General features: G+C 41.6%; 1 protein-coding gene across 2 annotated transcripts in view; it reads right to left on the bottom strand.

Annotated features, from left to right (window-relative positions):
• The window catches only part of LOC105483245 (cytochrome b reductase 1), a 29,927-nt gene that overhangs the window by 7,023 nt on the left and 5,302 nt on the right, over positions 1–17,602 (bottom strand). Inside the window, exon 2 of one of the 2 annotated variants that reach the window (XM_071072928.1) lies at positions 3,008–3,216. The exons of the other annotated variant lie outside the window; for it this stretch is intronic. Within the exon in view, the coding sequence (XP_070929029.1) occupies positions 3,008–3,216 (209 nt within the window). The remainder of the gene's footprint in view (positions 1–3,007; positions 3,217–17,602) is intronic. 2 annotated transcript variants of the gene reach the window in all.

The raw sequence follows: 17,602 nt of genomic DNA, 5'->3' as shown, positions 1-17,602 counted from the left end.
GGAATTTTTTTTTCAGATGCCTATTTAGGATCTACCATCCTAGCAAAACAATTATGAAAAGAGAGGAGAGTGGGGAGAAAGCAGTAACATCACTGTTCAGTCAACTTTCTTGATTGAGATCCAAGGGCTAATGGGGAGATACTAGAAGAAGGGGGTCGGGGGAGGAGTCCAACACACTAATTCACACTGAGAATCAGCTCATGTGTGATACAAAATAGTAATAAATGGAAACTAATAACAAAACAATTTGTATGATTTGTCACTTTAACAGACTGCAGAGGAAAAATCATATAATCATCAGAACAGATGGTGAAAAACATTGGTAGGATTCAACTGTCATGTACGAGATGAGATGTTTTAACAAACTAGGAATAGAAGATAATTATTTTAATCTGATTATATTAGGACAGAACATGGTATAGGAACTAACAGGCTCCATTTTCAAGAGCTTAACATATAAAAGTATATTTCTTGCTCACACACAGTCTGCTTGTGCTCTATAGGCATTTCAGATTAGCTCTCTTCCAAGACATGACTCGGATGCAGAAGGGATTTGTCTTACATCCCTTATCACCTATTCCTATTCAGCATTTTTCTGAAAGTCTCAGCTACTGAATTAGGCAAGAAAAAGAAATATGATGATAGAAAAAGAAACAAAACTTATTAATCACATAAGATTATAAAACAATCCAAAAGAATCCTGAGATTAATTAGTAACATAAGTTTATCAAGTTTGCTAGGTATAAATTTATACTTGAGATCAGTTGCACTTTTTGTAAAGAGGCAACAAGTGAATTAATTTTTAATGATACCATTTTTAATAGCAAGGAGCTAGCAATAAGTTGGAGACAACAACTCTACAAAGAAAATATAAAGCTTTGCAATATTTTGGAGAAGGCTAAAAAAAAAACAGGCTCATGATAATTAGTTGGATGACTTGTATTATACAGATGTCAGTTCTCAAATTCATCTATAGATTAAGTAAAATCCTAATAGATTTTTTGGTGGAATTTGATGCATTGATTCTAAAATTTACATAGATCAAAGGGCCAAGAATAGCCAAGATTAACTTTTGTTTTCTGAAGTATATCCTAATACAATAAATTCTGTAATTTACATTAAAAAAAGTAATAACAAATGCATTTGATAGGTTGGTTTGCATATTTTATTATTTAGTTAATACCCAAAATGCCTGAATATATTAGAAATGGTTCAGAGGGTTCCCTCTTGGTGGTTCAGAATATTCCTAAATCTTCAGTGAACTTCAGTGATTTTATTAGTATCAAAGAGCAAGCTTCCTGATGTCCATGTTGTGCTTTCTGTATGAAAATGGGGTCCAAGTGCGGTGCCTCATGCCTGTAATCCCAGCACTTTGGGAGACCAAGGTGGAAAGATCATTTGAGTCCAGGAGTTCAAGACTAGCCCGGGTAACATGGCAAAACCCCGTCTCTACAAAAAATTAGCTGGGCGTGGTGGTGCATGCCTGTGGTCCCAGCTACTCTGGAGGCTGAGGCAGGAGGATTGCTTGAGTCTTGGAGATGGAGGTTGCAGTGAGCTGAGATTGTGCCACTGCACTCCAGCCTGGGTGACAGAGATAGACCCTGTCTGAGAAAGAAAAAAGAAAAGAAAGGGAAAGAAAATGGGGCTCAGGGATTTAGCACAAATATATCTCCATAAATCATCATATCTTTTCTGTGGCTTACCCACAGAAACATACATTTCTCATTCCTGCTCTCCTATTTTCATTCCTAAGATTCTTTCTGTTTTCTCTCTTTTCCTGGTGTATTTTGCTGTTCTCTTATAGTTAACTAAGTGAATAGCTTATATATTTTAAGTTTTCTTTCCAAAAAATGTAATGAAAGCATTTAAGCCTATATTCCTCTGGGAACCATTTTAATTAACTCCAGAGATTTTTATTTATTTATTTTTTTGAGATCAGGGTCTGTCTCTGTTGCCCAGGCAGGAGTGGCATAATCTCAGCTTACTGTAACCTCTGCCTCCTGGTCTCAAGGGATCTGTGCACCTCATCATCCCAAGCAGCCAGGACAACAGGCGTGCACCACCCTGCCCAGCTAATTTTTGTGTTTTTGTTTTAGAGATGGGGTTCCGCCATGTTGCCCAAGCTGATCTCAAACTCCTGGGCTCAAGCGATCCACTGGTCTCAGCTTTTCAAAGTGCTGGGATCACAGGAGTGAGCAGTGCACTATGCCCAGCCAAGACCCAGATTTTTAAATAGGTATTCTCTTTATTGCTAATTGTTAGATCGAGCTCTCTCTCTCTCTCTCTCTCTCTCTCTCTCTCTCTCTCTTTCTTTCTTTTATTTGTGGAGACAGAGTCTCCCTATGTTGCCAAGTCTGGTCTTGAACTTCTCAGCTCAAATGACCTTCCCACCTCGGCCTTTGAAAATGCTCGAATTACAGGCCTGAGTCAGTGTGCCCAGCCTGATATTTCTTGATTTTACATATTAAGATATAGAGCAGAGTATAAGTTGGTTTTTAGAGAATCCAGATTAAAAGTTATATCCAGCATAGGAAATCTTGATTTCTTATTATTTTATTCTGCGAATTCTGCAATTTTGGTGCCTCCTTAGGGGAAAACAGTTATAATAGAAACAAATGTAAAGAATGTTTAGAAAACATTTGCAGTCGCCAGGCGTGGTGGCTCACACCTGTAATCCTAGCACTTTGGGAGGCCGAGGCTTGCGGATCAACTGAGGTCAGGAGTTCAAGACTAGCCTGGCCAACATGGTGAAACCCCGTCTCTACTAAAATACAAAAATTAGCCAGGCATGATGGTGGGTGCCTGTAATCCCAGCTACTTGGGAGGCTGAAACAGGAGAATCACTTGAACCCTGGAGACACTGATTGCAATGAGCCGAGATCGCGGCATTGCACTCTAGCCTGGGCGGCTAAGTGAGACTCTGTCTCAAAAAAAAAAAAAAAAAAAAAAAAAGTACAGTCTCTGAATTGTTTTTATAACTTGCTTGTAAATACACTGAAATACTGACCTGTAACAAATACCATATGACAGCTATCAGTCCAACCCAGCTGTGCAGACTGTACATATTGGGTATATTGTTAACATTGTGGTTCTCAAACACGGCCACCAGAGCGATAATTGCAAGAATGGCAGCAACTGCATTTAACCCTGCATGGATGCATTTCATCAGGAACTTGCTGCATTTCCAGGTCCATGGCAGTCTGTAGACGATGATGGCTAGGGAGAGATGAAAGGACACAGAATGTGTTTTGTTTTGTTTTTTAATCAACACAAAACGAACAGTTTGATACACTGGACACTCCCTTTTTGAAACCTTTTTCCCTTGGCTTCTGCTTCTCCCCTCTTCCCCATGTTACCCCTGCCTCTCAGTAGCTCCTTCTAGGGGACGGTGGAGGGGCTCCTTTGCTGGCATTTTCTTTGCCCGCAACTTGTGAATGAACCTTGGTGCCTCTCAGGCTCGGTCCTAGGGCTTTTTCTCCCTCTGGACTCCCTCTGTGGGTGATCTCATTCACTCTTTCACTGAAATGCTCTCTCCATGGCAGGGACTCCAAAATTTATATCTCCAGCCCAGAACTGTCTTCTAAGCTCCAGACCTGCATAATCCAGTGTCTTCTTGGTATTTCCATACGGTGTTTGCTTCCCAGACATCTCAAACTTATCACATCCAAAACCAAATTCCTAATATTAACAATCTGATTTATGCCTGTTGTCTTCTTTCTTCTTAAAAATGTCTTAGTTTGGCTGGGCCTAGTGGCTCATGCCTGTAATCCCAGCACTTTGAGAGGCTGAGGCAGGGGTATCACTTGAGGTCAGGAATTCAAGCCCAGTCTGGCTAACATGGTGAAACCCTGTCTCTACTAAAAATACAAAAATTTGCCAGGCATGGGGTGGCGTGCACCTGTAATCCCAGCTATTCTGGAGGCTGAGGCATGAGAATCACTTGAACTCGGGTGGCAGAGGTTGCAGTGAGCCAAGATTGCACCACTGCACTCCAGCCTGGGCAACAGAGCGAGACCAAAAAAAAAAAAAAAAAAAAGTCTTAGTTTGATAAGAAAAAGAAAGCGACAGAAAAACATGCAAATTTAAACCATGCAATAGAGAAATACAAATTTAAACCAAATGAGAATACCTCTACCACATATCTGAATGGCTAAACCTGGAAAACACTGAATATCAAAATGGATATACAGCCGTCAGAACTCTAATGTTCTGCCGATGAGAGCTTTAATGAGAACAAACTTTGGAAAACTGGCAGTATCTACTTAAGGTAAAGTTATGCATACCTTATTGTCCAGCAATTTCACTCTCAGGTATATGCCAAAAATAAATATGTATATATGTTCATCAAAAGATACTAGAATATTATTAGCAGTACTATTTATAGTAACCAAAACCTGGAAACTCCCCCAAATACCCATCATCAATAGAATGAATAAATAAATTTACACCATGGAAAGAAATGATCTACAACTAGAACTATACCCAGTAATATGGATCAACCTATAATGTCAATCTCAAGAAGTCAGACATTAACAAGTATACAGTGTAATTCAATTTATATGAAGTATAGAAACCAGCAAACCTCATCTCTGCATTGGAAAAGTCAGAATAGTAGCTGCCTTAAGCGTATAGCAACTACAATGGAACACCCAAGGGGTTTTGAAGACTCTACTAACATTCTGTTTCTCAGTCTAGGTGCTGGTTTCACAGGTGTCATAGAAGATTCATCATTCTGCATGTAGAACAAACTCCAATTACATTTTTTATGGCCGGGTGCAGTGGCTCACGCCTGTAATCCCAACACTTTGGGAGGCCAAGGTGGGCAGATCATTTGAGGTCAGGAGTTCAAGACCAGCCTGACCAACATGATGAAACCCTGTCTCTACTAAAAATACAAAAAAATTAGCCAGGTGCGGTGGTGCATACCTGTAATCTCAGCTACTTGGGAGGCTGAGGCAGGAGAATCACTTGAACCCAGAAGGCAGAGGTTGCAGTGAGCTGAGATCATGCCACTGCATTCCAGCCTGGGTGACAGAGCAAGACTCCATCTCAAAAAAAAAATTTTTTTTTACAAAGTGCTTTCTTAAGCATCCTGGTTTAAGCAATAAATTATATGGCCACCTTAACCAACATGCAGTTAATTTTTGTTCTGAAGATAAAATCCTGCCCCTATCCATCCCTCCAGTCTGTGTCAGGGAAAATTTAGATATCTGGAAATGTGTGGCAGATTGAAAAAGTTTATAGAATACTTCCTCAGAAGATGGATTCCACTATATCAGCAGGGTATCACGTATATTTCTTTCTTTTTTTTTTTTTGTTTTTTGTTTTTTTTTGAAACGGAGTGTCGCTCTGTCGCCTGGGCTGGAGTGCAGTGGCGGGATCTCAGCTCACTGCAAGCTCCGCCTCCCGGGTTCACGCCATTCTCCTGCCTCAGCCTCCTGAGTAGCTGGGACTACAGGCGCCCGCCACCTCGCCTGGCTAGTTTTTTGTATTTTTTAGTAGAGATGGGTTTCACCGTGTTAGCCAGGATGGTCTTGATCTCCTGACCTCGTGATCCGCCCGTCTCGGCCTCCCAAAGTGCTGGGATTACAGGCTTGAGCCACCGCGCCCGGCACATATATTTCTTTTATTTTATTTTCTTTCTCTGTCACCCAGGCTGGAATGTAGTGGTGCGATCACAGCTCACTGCAGCCTTGATCTCCTGTGCCCAGGTGATCCTCCCACCTCAGTCTCCTGAGTAGCGGGGACTGCAGGCACACACCACCACACCCAGCTATTTTTTCTATTTTTAGTAGAGATGGGATTCCATCATGCTGCCCAGGCTGGTCTTGAACTCCTGGGCTCAATTCAACCACCCACCTCAGCATCCCAAAGTGCTGGGATTACAGGCATGAGTTACAGTGCCTGGCCTCATGAACATTTCTTAATTCCAGAAAATAAAAAGGAGCCTCACTTCACCAAAGGCTTTTATAATTTTAATATATAAAACTTCAGGCCAGGCGCAGTGGCTCACGCCTGTAATTTCAGCACTTTGGGAGGCCAAGGTGGGTGGATCGCCTGAGGTCAGGAGTTCAAGACCAGCCTGGCCAACATAGTGAAACCCAGTCTGTACTAAAAATACAGAAATTAGCCGGGCATGGTGGTGGGCACCTGTAGTCCCAGCTACTTGGGAGGCTGAGGCAGGAGAATTGCTCGAACCCGGGAGGCGGAGGTTGCAGTGAGCCAAGACTGAGCCACTGCACTCCAGCCTGAGCAACAGAATGAGACTCTGTCTCAAAAAACAAACAAACAAATAAACAAAAACCCAGGAACTTCATAGGATTATAAAAATATAAGGGATTGTCTATTCCTTTTTCAGGCAGAAACACATCTAAACCTACAAACACAGATGTGAATTCAGCCCCTTTAAAGCTTTCAGCACAAGATGTCATTTTTCCTATTCTTTGGTTCCATTCTAACACTTAACAGTCCTCACCATTAGGACAATATTTCTTTTACTTAATCCCAACCCTGAAGGATTGCTACTTACTAAATGTAGTGTGTATATGGGTATCCTGTAAATGTTGATTGGTTATTCTTCCTTGAGAATGTGGAGACTTTTTGGATAATCATTTCTATATTCAAGGAATCTTTTCAAATGATTTAATGCAATACCTTAAAAAGTATACTTTTAAAGCAAGCTCAAGGCCCCTCTCACCCTTACTTCATCTTCTCTGAGGGCATTAATGTGTCTTGCTGTTTCTCTACTGTATCCCCGGAGCCTAAGGCAGCCCTGGACTCAAAGCATGTAGCTCCTCCATAAGTATTTTTAAAATCTCTGTATTTTTCTTTTTGAGATGGAGTTTTGCTCTTGGTTGCCCAGGATGGAGTGCAATGGTGCAATCTCGGTTCACTGTGACTTCCATCTCCCGGGTTCAAGAGATTCTCCTGCCTCAGCCTCCCGAGTAGCTGGGATTACAACCCAGCTAATTTTAGTAGAGACGGGGTTTTGCCATGTTGACCACGCTGATATTGAACTCCTGACCTCAGGTGACCCGCCCACCTTGGCCTCCCAAAGTGCTGGGATTACAGGTGTGAGCCACTGAGCCCGGCCTAAAATTTTAACTTGACATATAATAATTGTACATATTTATGGGGTACATAGTAATGTTTCAAAACATACAATGTATAGTGATCAGATCAAGGTAATTAGCATATTTATCACCTCAAACTCATTTCTTTTTGTTGAAAACATTCAATATCCTCTCTTCTAGCTACTTGAAAGCATATAGCATATTATTGCTTAGTCATCCTACAGTGCTATATAGAACACTAGAACTTATTTTTTAAACTATTTTGAGATTATCGTAGATTCACAAGCAGTTGTAAGAAACAGTACAGAGAAATCTCATATACTCTTCACCCAGTTTTCTCTAACATCTTATATAACTATGGTACCATAGCACAACCAGGAAATTGACATTGATATAATCCTCTGATTATTCAGGGTTTTTTAAATTTACTTATTTTTTGTTTTTTTCTCTCCCTCCTCCTGCATCCCTTATTCAGATTTCACTAGGTTACTTGTGTGTATGTGTGACCCATAAGTTTTGTTTAAATAAACAAGCGCAAAGCACTTTCTACAGACTCATCAAATCTAGAAACTAAACTGATGTCAATGCAAACACTGTGGTTTCCCCTCCTCATGCTTTTTCTCCTCTAAGCACACCGTATATAATTCTCTAGTTTTCTGGGAAAGCAAATCCCTCTTTACCCAATGACCTAGTGACCTTTTATCTACAAAGTGGAGCCTTCTGCAATCTGTGTATGATCAGACAATAGTAAAATAAAAATGTGCGATATATGAAGACCTAATAACACATCTCCCCTTTGCCTGGGTTGGGCTCATTTATTACACACGCGCACACACACACACACACACACACACACACACACACACACACAATTCAGTCCTTGCTAGATAGTAGGTATCATCTAAGTGCTTCCCGGTTTCATTATAATTCTCACCTCAACTCTGTGAAGATAGAATTATTACTACTGTACAGAGGAAGCCGAGGCAGAGAGGGTAAGTAGTTTGTCCCTCCTCAATTCATGGTTTAAAATTAATATTGTTGTTTTTTTGTTATCATCATCACCATCATATTATACAAACACCACCCTGGGTAAGGAGTCTTAGATGAGTGAATTTGAATATCTACATACAGAAAAAAAAATACTCAGGGTTTCAACACTCGAAAAGCAAATTATGAACAATGAACCACAGTAGCATTTTCTCCCCAATCTGGATCATATTATATCAAAATTTCCCAAAATAAAAACTAATCTCTGATATTAAAAGTCAAGAGTAGGCTGGGCGCAGTAGCTCACACTTGTAATCCCAGCACTTTAGGAGGTTGAGGCAGGCAGATCATTTGAGGTCAGGAGTTCAAGACCAGCCTGGCCAACATAGTGAAACTTTGTCTCTGCTAAAAATACAGGCTGGGTGCAGTGGCTCATGCCTGGAATCCTAGCACTTTGGGAGGCCAATGTGGGTGGGTCACTTGAAGTCAGGAGTTTGAGACCAGCCTGGCCAATGTGGTGAAACCCCGTCTCCACTAAAAATACAAAAATCAGCTGGGCATGGTGGCGCATGTCTGTAATCTCAGCTACTTGGGAGGCTGAGGCAGGAGGATCGCTTGAACCAGGGAGGCGGAGGTTGCAGTGAGCAGAGATCATGCCACTGCACTCCAGCCTGGGTGACAGAACCAGGGTCTGTCTCAAAGAAACAAAAAATTAGCTGGGCATGGTAGCATGTGCCTGTAATCCCAGCTACTTGGGAGGCCGAGGCATGAGAATCGCTTGAATCGGGAGGCAGAAATTGAGGTGAGCTGAGATCGCACCATTGTACTCCACCCTGCCTGGGGGACACAGCAAGACTCTGTCTCAAAAAAAAAAAAAAAAGAGGAACTATCATGATATCATGACTCAAAGGAGTTACAAGGGTTGCTGGGGGGGTTCTGATGTGCCTAGAATATTGCTTCTTGGTCTGGGTACCTAGAAGTGTTCATGTGATAAAAACACATCCCTTCTGATTTAGGTACTTTTGTGAGTGTACGTTGTTCTTCAGTAAAAAAAGTTTACTTTTTAAAAATGTTGGGGCCAGGCACAGTGGCTCACGGTTGTAATCCCAGCACTTTGGGAGGTCAAAGTGGATAGACTGCTTGAGCCCAGGAGTTCAAGACCAGCTTGGGCAACATGGTGAAACCCCATCTCTACAAAAAAATACAAAAATAAGCCAAACCTGGTGGTGTGTGCCTATAGTCCCAGCTACTCAGCAGGCTGAGGCAGGAGGATTGCTTGAGCCCAGGAGGTGGAGGCTGTAGTGAGCTGAGATCGAGCCACTGCACTCTAGCCTGGGCAACAGAGCAAGACTCTGCCTCAAAAATAAATAAATAAATAAATAAATAAATAAAGCCAAAACTTCAAAGACAACTGTGTTCCCAGTAAAGACTTCTTACTCTTTCTAATACTATGAAGCATCACAGAGAAATGTGTCAAATTTGCTGTAAAACTGAACTTCACCCCCTTTGAGTGTGAAAACTTGATTTTAAAAAACCTTTTACATTTATGCAAATTGGCTGCACACTGGCTTTCCCTGTCCAGCAGTAGAATGAATAGAATACATTCAATCTTTTATTGATCATTTGGGGTCATCAAACACCGATTATTAACCTGTTACTCTAAGGAGAAGCCCTTAGGGGTTTCTGAAGCAGGAGAGGTGCTCACCTCTGATCCAAATGAGCCCGGACAATTATGGTGTGAGAGTCTCCCTGGGTCTCTTTAAGAGTTTTTCTATCTCGTTTTGTTTCTGGCTTGGGTTAGGGCACCTACTTACAACCTCTCTCCTCCATCACTTTGTCTCATCCTTGATTTCCACCAGCTCTAAGTTTTAGCTTATAAAATGTCTTATTTTTATTTATTCATTCATTTATTTTTAGACAGGGTCTCACTCTGTCACCTAGGCTGGAGTGTAGTAGTGCGATCTTGGCTCACTGCAACTTCTGCCTCCCGGGCTCAAGTCATCCTCCCACCTCAGCCTCCAGAGTAACTGGGACTACAGGTGTGTGTCACTATACCCAGCTAACAGCTTATAAAATTTTATGTTGCTGAAAAGCTTAACATCTGTTAAGTCTGGGTCGTGGGTACTTAGGGATCTATTATGTTTTTTCTTATGGTTGAAACAGCTCATTCCAGTTGTAAAGTTAAAACAATATTTTCATAAGCCTGCAAACCCACTAGCCAATTAGTCTTACCTACTCAATAGGCATCTTGCGGAGATTTGAGGAGCTCTCCCACAAGTGAGGCATGTGACCTCTAGCACATGGAGTTTTCACAGCATCTATCCTGGCTACATAGAGGCTCTGCTGCAAAGTTCAATATGCTTCAAAATGCTCTCTGGATAAATGAAGGATAAATGCAAAATGTTGCATTTGCATAAGCTGTTTACATTCTTTTTAAAATGTATAAGCAACTGAAATATGGTGGACTTTGGGAGAAAAGGGCAATCTTAACAAATCAAGCCATATTTCCTAAACAAGAATCTATTCTCGACAGTTATAAAAACTGCCTGGAGAGTGGAATTTAAATATTTCTTGCTTCTTTGGCTTGGCACTTACCTAGACACCATTCCTGAGGTTCAGTGAGAAGGAAGAAAAAGGTCCCCTAAGCCCACAAGAAGGGGAAATGGTATAAAACAGCTACTTGTGACCAAAACAAGGGTTTGCTGTTAGAGGCTCTAGTTGGCATTCCATTTCTCCCAGAAAAGGAGGGGAAATACAAACATATATATGAGAGAAATATACTTTAAATCCTTTAAAAGAAAAGATATTGATGGTGGACCATGCTAACATGATAAACTTAAAAAGAAAGGGAGGGAGGAAGAAATTAATACCTGTGTATAATTATCTTAAGACAATGAAGAGAAAAATATAGTAACTTGAATTTGGGTTTAATTATTAGAAAATGTCGGCTGGGTGCAGTGGCTCACACCTGTAATCCCAGAACTTCGGGAAGCCAAGACGGGCGGATCACTTAAGGTCAGAATTTCAAGACCAGCCTGACTAAAGTGGTGAAACCCTGTCTCTACCAAAAAATACAAAAATTAGCCAGGCATGGTGGCGTACGCCTGTAGTCCCAGCTACTAGGGAGGCTGAGGTGGGAGAATTGCTTGAACCGGGGAGATGGAGGTTGCAGTGACCCACTACACTCCAGTCTGGGCAACAGAGCTGGAGTCTCTGTCAAAAAAATAAAAAAGAAAAAAAGAAAGAAAAGAAAAGAAAATGTCTCAGCTCCTTGTTGCATAACCAAAACTCAGGAATATATAAAAATATATACTCTCTAAAATGTATACATTTTAGATATTTAAAAATGTCTGTGGTTTGACACCAGATTTCCATCTATATACCATTACAAAACTATTTATATATATGAGTTTGTCTTATAGCAGGCAATGCAAATTTGGAATCTGTCAAAGTGTGTGTGGTAGGGGAAGAGTGCTTAGAGGGAGAGAAATGTCCTCAAACATGGAAAACATTTTGACTCTAGTTCTTCTGTGTTAAAATCTTGTGACTCATGAGGGTGGGAACATGCCTATCTTGTTCACTGTCACATCCCAGTATTTAGCATAGAGCTTGGCATACAGTAGGAATTCAGTAAGTATGTTTTTGTTTTTGTTTTCTGAGACAGAGTCTCTCTCTTTGTCACCCAGGCTGGAGTGCAGTGGCGGGATCTCGGCTCACTGCAACCTCCGATTCCCAGGTTCAAGCAATTCTCATGCGTCAGCCTCCAGGGTAGCTGGGATTACAGGCAAGCACTACCACACCTGGCTAATTTTTGTATTTTTAGTAGAGATGGAGTATCACCATGTTGGCCAGGCTCGTCTCAAACTCCTGACCTCAAGTGATCCGCGCACCTCAGATCCCACCTCCCAAAGTGCTGGGATTACAGGCGTGAGCCACCATGCCCGGCCCAAATAATTCTAAATAAAGCACAGGAATAATTGCTAATAAAGCACCGTAGTTCATTCAGTATGCCCAGCAAATGAGCAAATCCTCTTTTACTTTTTTTAAAATTTATTTATTTTTTATTTTATTTTATTTTATTTTTTTTGAGATGGAGTCTCACTCTGTCTCCCAGGCTGGAGTGCAGTGGCCGGATCTCAGCTCACTGCAAGCTCCGCCTCCCGGGTCTACACCATTCTCCTGCCTCAGCCTCCCGAGTAGCTGGGACTACGGGCGCCCGCCACCTCGCCCGGCTAGTTTTTTGTATTTTTTTAGTAGAGACGGGGTTTCACCGGGTTAGCCAGGCTAGTCTCAATCTCCTGACCTCGTGATCCGCCCGTCTCGGCCTCCCAAAGTGCTGGGATTACAGGCTTGAGCCACCGCGCCCGGCCTTAAATTTATTTTTAATTAAGAGAGTTGACAAATAAAAATTGTATATATTTGTGCTATACAACATGATGTTTCCATATATATACACACACACACACATTTCCATATATATACACACACACACACACACACACACACACATCATGAAATGGTTAAATCAAGCTAATTAACATATCCATCACCTCACATATTTATTTTTTAGTCTTTTTTTTTTTTTGAGACAAGAGTCTCACTATGTCGCCCAAGCTGGAGTGCAGTGGCGTCATCTTGGCTCACTGCAACCTCTGCTTCCTGGGCTCAAGATATTCTCCTGCCTCAGCCTCCCGAGTAGCTGGGATTACAGGGGCACACCACCATGCCCGGCTAATTTTTGTATTTTTTTGTAGAGACAGGGTTTTGCCGGCTACCATGCCAGGCCCATAAAATGCACAAATAAAAAAACTCAGAAAAATTGTACTGCTGATCCAAGTATTAGCTAATAGAAGACCAAATGGCCCTTTCAAATAAGTAAAAAGCATTCTGCACTTGGACCCACTTAACAACTTGAAGTGAATTCAAAAATAAAATAAGAGTAAGTTATTGAGTTTGAAGTACACTGGAATTTTACAACACTTACGAATTCTACTTAAACATGGTGTGCCCATTACACTTCCCTTCCCTCTTTGAATAAAGTATTATTTCTGTCTCCTTAGCAGAATGCTCAGAACAGGATTATCAGTCTCCATAACTCATTTCCCTCTGCACGCAAGAGCTTACCAGATTCTATCCAAAGGATCTTAAGTTTAAATGAAAAAGCAGAGAATCTGCTTTAAATAAACTTCTTGAAAAGATTCCTGCAGTGGCTGTCAAAGAAAATCAGAGCTTTGAAACATGGCTGTGCATTCAAACTGTCTCACAGCATGAAAGTCATGAAACTGAAAATCTCTGAAAACTCAAAATGAAGGAAGTGATTCAGATGATTTGGAAGATATTTTTAGGCCTAGAAACATCTCTGAGTGATTAAAATCCTTGCAAAGGCAGCTACATCGTACCAAATACATGTATAAAAAGAAAAAAAATCAATTAATTGAATACACATTTAAAAATATTCAGAAATTGTGTGTTTTCAGAAAGATCAGCTATATTTTCTTGTGCCTCATATCAGTATTATGATGGATTAGAAAGAGTACTGGCTCTGATACTAGCTGGTTGTCTGACCCTGGCCAGACATTTGGTCTCTAATATGAAGGGTAGAACTTAAGGTCCCAGCCAGCTCTAAATATTTAAGGATCAGTATAAACTACATCTCTAAACAAAACAACAAAAATCCCCATCATAATTTGAGCTGGGACGGTGTGGAGGTTCACAACTGTAATCCCAGCACTTTGGGAGGGGTGGAAGAGTCACTTGAGCCTGGGAGGTCAAGGCTGCAGTGAGTCATGATTTCGCCAATACACTCCAGCCTGGCTGACAGAGCAAGACCCTGTATGAAAACAAACAAGCAAAAAGAAAGAAACCATAATTCGTGTCCAACCAAATCAAATGGGAACAGCTTGCAGACTGAGTTGTATCTTACTTGTTTTACAGTGTCTGGCACACAGTAAGTACTTAATAAATATGTTAATTAAATGGATAGGATAATATATTAAGAAATTGAACAACAACAACAACAAAAAACTTAGAAAAGTACAGCCGAAGTCTGTATAGACATTTCAAAGCTTGTTTTGACCTTTTAAGGAAGTTTCTATATAAAGAAAAAAGTTATAACAAAGATTTCTAGTCTAACCTTCTTTTGTTCTTTTTTTTCTTTTTCTTTTTTTATTTTTTTTGAGACAGGGTCTCGCTCTGTTTCCCAGGCTGGAGTGCAGTGGCATGGTCACAGCTCACCGCAGCCTCAACCTCCCAGGCTCAAGTGATCTTCCAGCCTCAGCCTCCTGAGTAGCTGGGACTTACCAATACACACCACCACGCCTGGCTAATTTTTGTATTTTTTTTGTAGAGATGGGGTTTCACCATGTTGCCCAGACTTGTCTCCCTACGTGGCTTCCCAAAGTCCTGGGATTACAGGCATGAGCCACTGTGCCTGGCCCTCTATCTTTCTTAAAAAGGAAGAATGTTCTACCTTTTAAGGGAAAAATGTAAAACCTTGCAAAGTCAAGTCAGAAAACCCTAGCAGGAGTCACCTGTAAACTGGAAGCTATGGACTGGAATTTGGTCCAAAGATGTTGTTTTGTTTGATCAGCCCAATGTTTTAGAGGTTTTGTTTTTGTGGCTGGTTTACTTTTCGTTTGAACCAATTTTTTAAAAATCTGGATTCTCTCGGGACAATTAGAAGCCCTGGCAACCTTGGACTGGCATCCTCACGTAGCCATGACCCACTAGGGCTAAGTGGAAACTTCCTGTTTTGCCAGGAGTGGGCACTCTGTAGTTCCCTACAGTTCCCACCTCTCACACCTGTGCTCTGCTGCATGACGATCTGATCTTTAATTAACTGTCCTCGTAAACAGATAAAGTGGCTTGTCACCAGTTATTAGGCAACATTGGTAATAATAAAAACTGACCCAATTGGTAAACTGTGTCTGGACTGAAACAATGAAAAATCTGTAAATACCTGATGACGATACCAATACTTTGGGCTTCCCAGAGTGCAGTGATAACTGTTATATCCTATATTAATCCTCTAGAGCCACCATAACAAATTACCAGAAATTTAGTAACTTAAAGCAACACATTTATTCTTTCACAGTTCTGGAGGCCAGAAATTAAAAATCAAGGTGTTATAATAGCAGGATGGTCTTAAGGAAGAAGCCATGCCATACCCTCTTTGGCCTCTAGGGGCGCCGACAATTCTCCATTTTCCTGGGCTTGTGGTCACATCACTCCAATCTCCGCCTGTCTTCACATGGCCTTCCTCTCTGTGTGTCTTTGTCTCAAATCTCCTTCTCCTTTCTCTTATAAGACGCCAATCATAGGATTTAGGGCCCACTCTAAATCCAGGGTGATCTCATCTTGAGATCCATAGTTAACATCTGCAAAGATCCTATTTCCAAATAAGGTCACATTCACAGATACCTGGGATTAGGATTTGGACATATCTTTTTGGGGGCCACTATTCAACCCACTACATATCCCTTGCAGGGATCATGGAACTAGGCATACAGAGTACTACAAAAGACAGTTCCTATGTGGCATGGGGACTTTAAGCTCTGATCTCACCAGTGCAGATCTCATCTCCCAGTGCCTGAGCTGTCACCCGAGGAAAGGATAGCTTACTGAGGGCTATGTTGACTGCTGCTGCAAGGATGCCCACTGCCACTGCCCTGCCACTGCCCTGCCAGCAAGCTCTGGCTTCTGTCCTACATCATTCTGAGTAGACTGGTGTCCAGTATGGTCTTAATAGTCCCTCATGTCTTTTTTTTTTTTTTTTTTTTTGAGACGGAGTTTCGCTCTTGTTACCCAAGCTGGAGTGCAATGGCGTGATCTCAGCTCACTGCAACCTCCGTCTCCTGGGTTCAAGTGATTCTCCTGCCTCAGCCTCCTGGGTAGCTGCGATTACAGTTATGAGCCACCATGCCCGGCTAATTTTGTATTTTTAGTAGAGATGGGTTTCTCCATGTTGGTCAGGCTGGTCTCGAACTCCCGACCTCAGGTGATCTGCCCGCCTTGGCCTCCCAAAGTGCTGGGATTATAAGCGTGAGCCACCGCCCCTGGCAGTAGTCTCTCGTGTCTGAATATCTAGTTGAATCCAGAAAGACACCCTGGTGGGTGCTGTATACTAAATTGACTTCACCTATTTACTTTGTACACTGATCCTTGTAGGTGTGACCCTCTGGTTTAAAGAATTGGCCAAACTTCCATCAATTTAGTAAATATTTATTGAATGCTTATTATGTGTTAGGTAATGCTATGGATACAGCATTGAAGAAAACAGACAAAATCCCTTCCTTCTGGGAGCTTATATTCTAGTAGGAGAAGACAGACAATAAATTAATAGTCAGTGGTCAGAATTTGGATAATACTGTATTTTGAATTTGGAGTCTCTAAGATTTTCTAGTGAAATGCCTGAGGAGTATGGAAGAGAAGAATCATAGATGACTGCATAATTTTGTCCTGAACGGCTAGAAGGGTAAAGTTGCCATTTACTGAGATGGTGGAGCCTGTGCTGGGAGGAGTTGGTTTTGCAGGCATGAGGAAGATCAAGAGCTGAGATTCGGATATGTCTATTTGATATTCAAGTAGAGAGTTTGAGTAGGCAAATAGATATTTGGATTTGGAGTTCAGGGAACAGTCTGGGCTGAATACACAAATTTGAGAGGGTTCAGTGTGTAGATAGTACTTAAAGCCAAGAAGAGACTGGATAAGATTGACCACTAAAGAAGTGAGTGTAGAAAAAAAAGAAGTGGTCAGAAGACTGAGCCATGGGATACTCTAACCTGAAGTCATCAGGAAGATGAGGAAGAACCAGCAAAGGAGACTGAGGATGAGGCAGCCAGGAAAGAGAGAAGAGTCACGAGAATCAGGTGTCCTGGAAGCCACCCAACTTACCAGGTGAAGAGAAGCCAAGTAAAGAAAGTGTCCTGGCTGGGTGCGGTGGCTCACACTTGTAATCCCGGCACTTTGGGAGGCTGAGGCGGGTGGATCACCTTAAGTCGGGAGTTCAAGACCAGCCTAACCAACATGGAGAAACCCTGTCTCTACTAAAAATACAAAATTAGCTGGGCGTGGTGGCGCATGCCTGTAATACCAGCTACTCAGGAGGCTGAAGCAGGAGAATCACTTGAACCCGGGAGGTGGAGCTTGCAGTGAGCCCAAATCGCACCATTGTACTCCAGCCTGGGCAACAAGAGTGAAACTCTGTCTCAAAAAAAAAAAAAAAGAAAAAGAAAAAAGAAAAAAAGACAGTGTCCCAAGGAGTGAGGGGTCAATTATGTCAAATGCTGCCTTCCACTCAAACACTATGAGGACTGAGAATTGACCAATGGAATTAGCAACATGGAGATCATTAGCTACCATGTTAAGCACAATTTTGGTGGAGCAGGAGGTGAAAACCTAATTGGAGAGGGCTCAAGAAAGAATAGGAAGAAAGGAACTAGAAACTGCAGGTATGGACAAAAATTTCAAAAAGTTCTGTGGTAAGGCAAGCAGAGAATTGAGGCAGTAGCTGAGGGACATACAGGGTCAAGAGTGATTTTGTT

This window comes from Macaca nemestrina, chromosome 11 (genome assembly GCF_043159975.1).
Source record: "Macaca nemestrina isolate mMacNem1 chromosome 11, mMacNem.hap1, whole genome shotgun sequence".
Taxonomy (NCBI): domain Eukaryota; kingdom Metazoa; phylum Chordata; class Mammalia; order Primates; family Cercopithecidae; genus Macaca; species Macaca nemestrina.
This window is presented reverse-complemented; position numbering and strand designations above follow the sequence as displayed.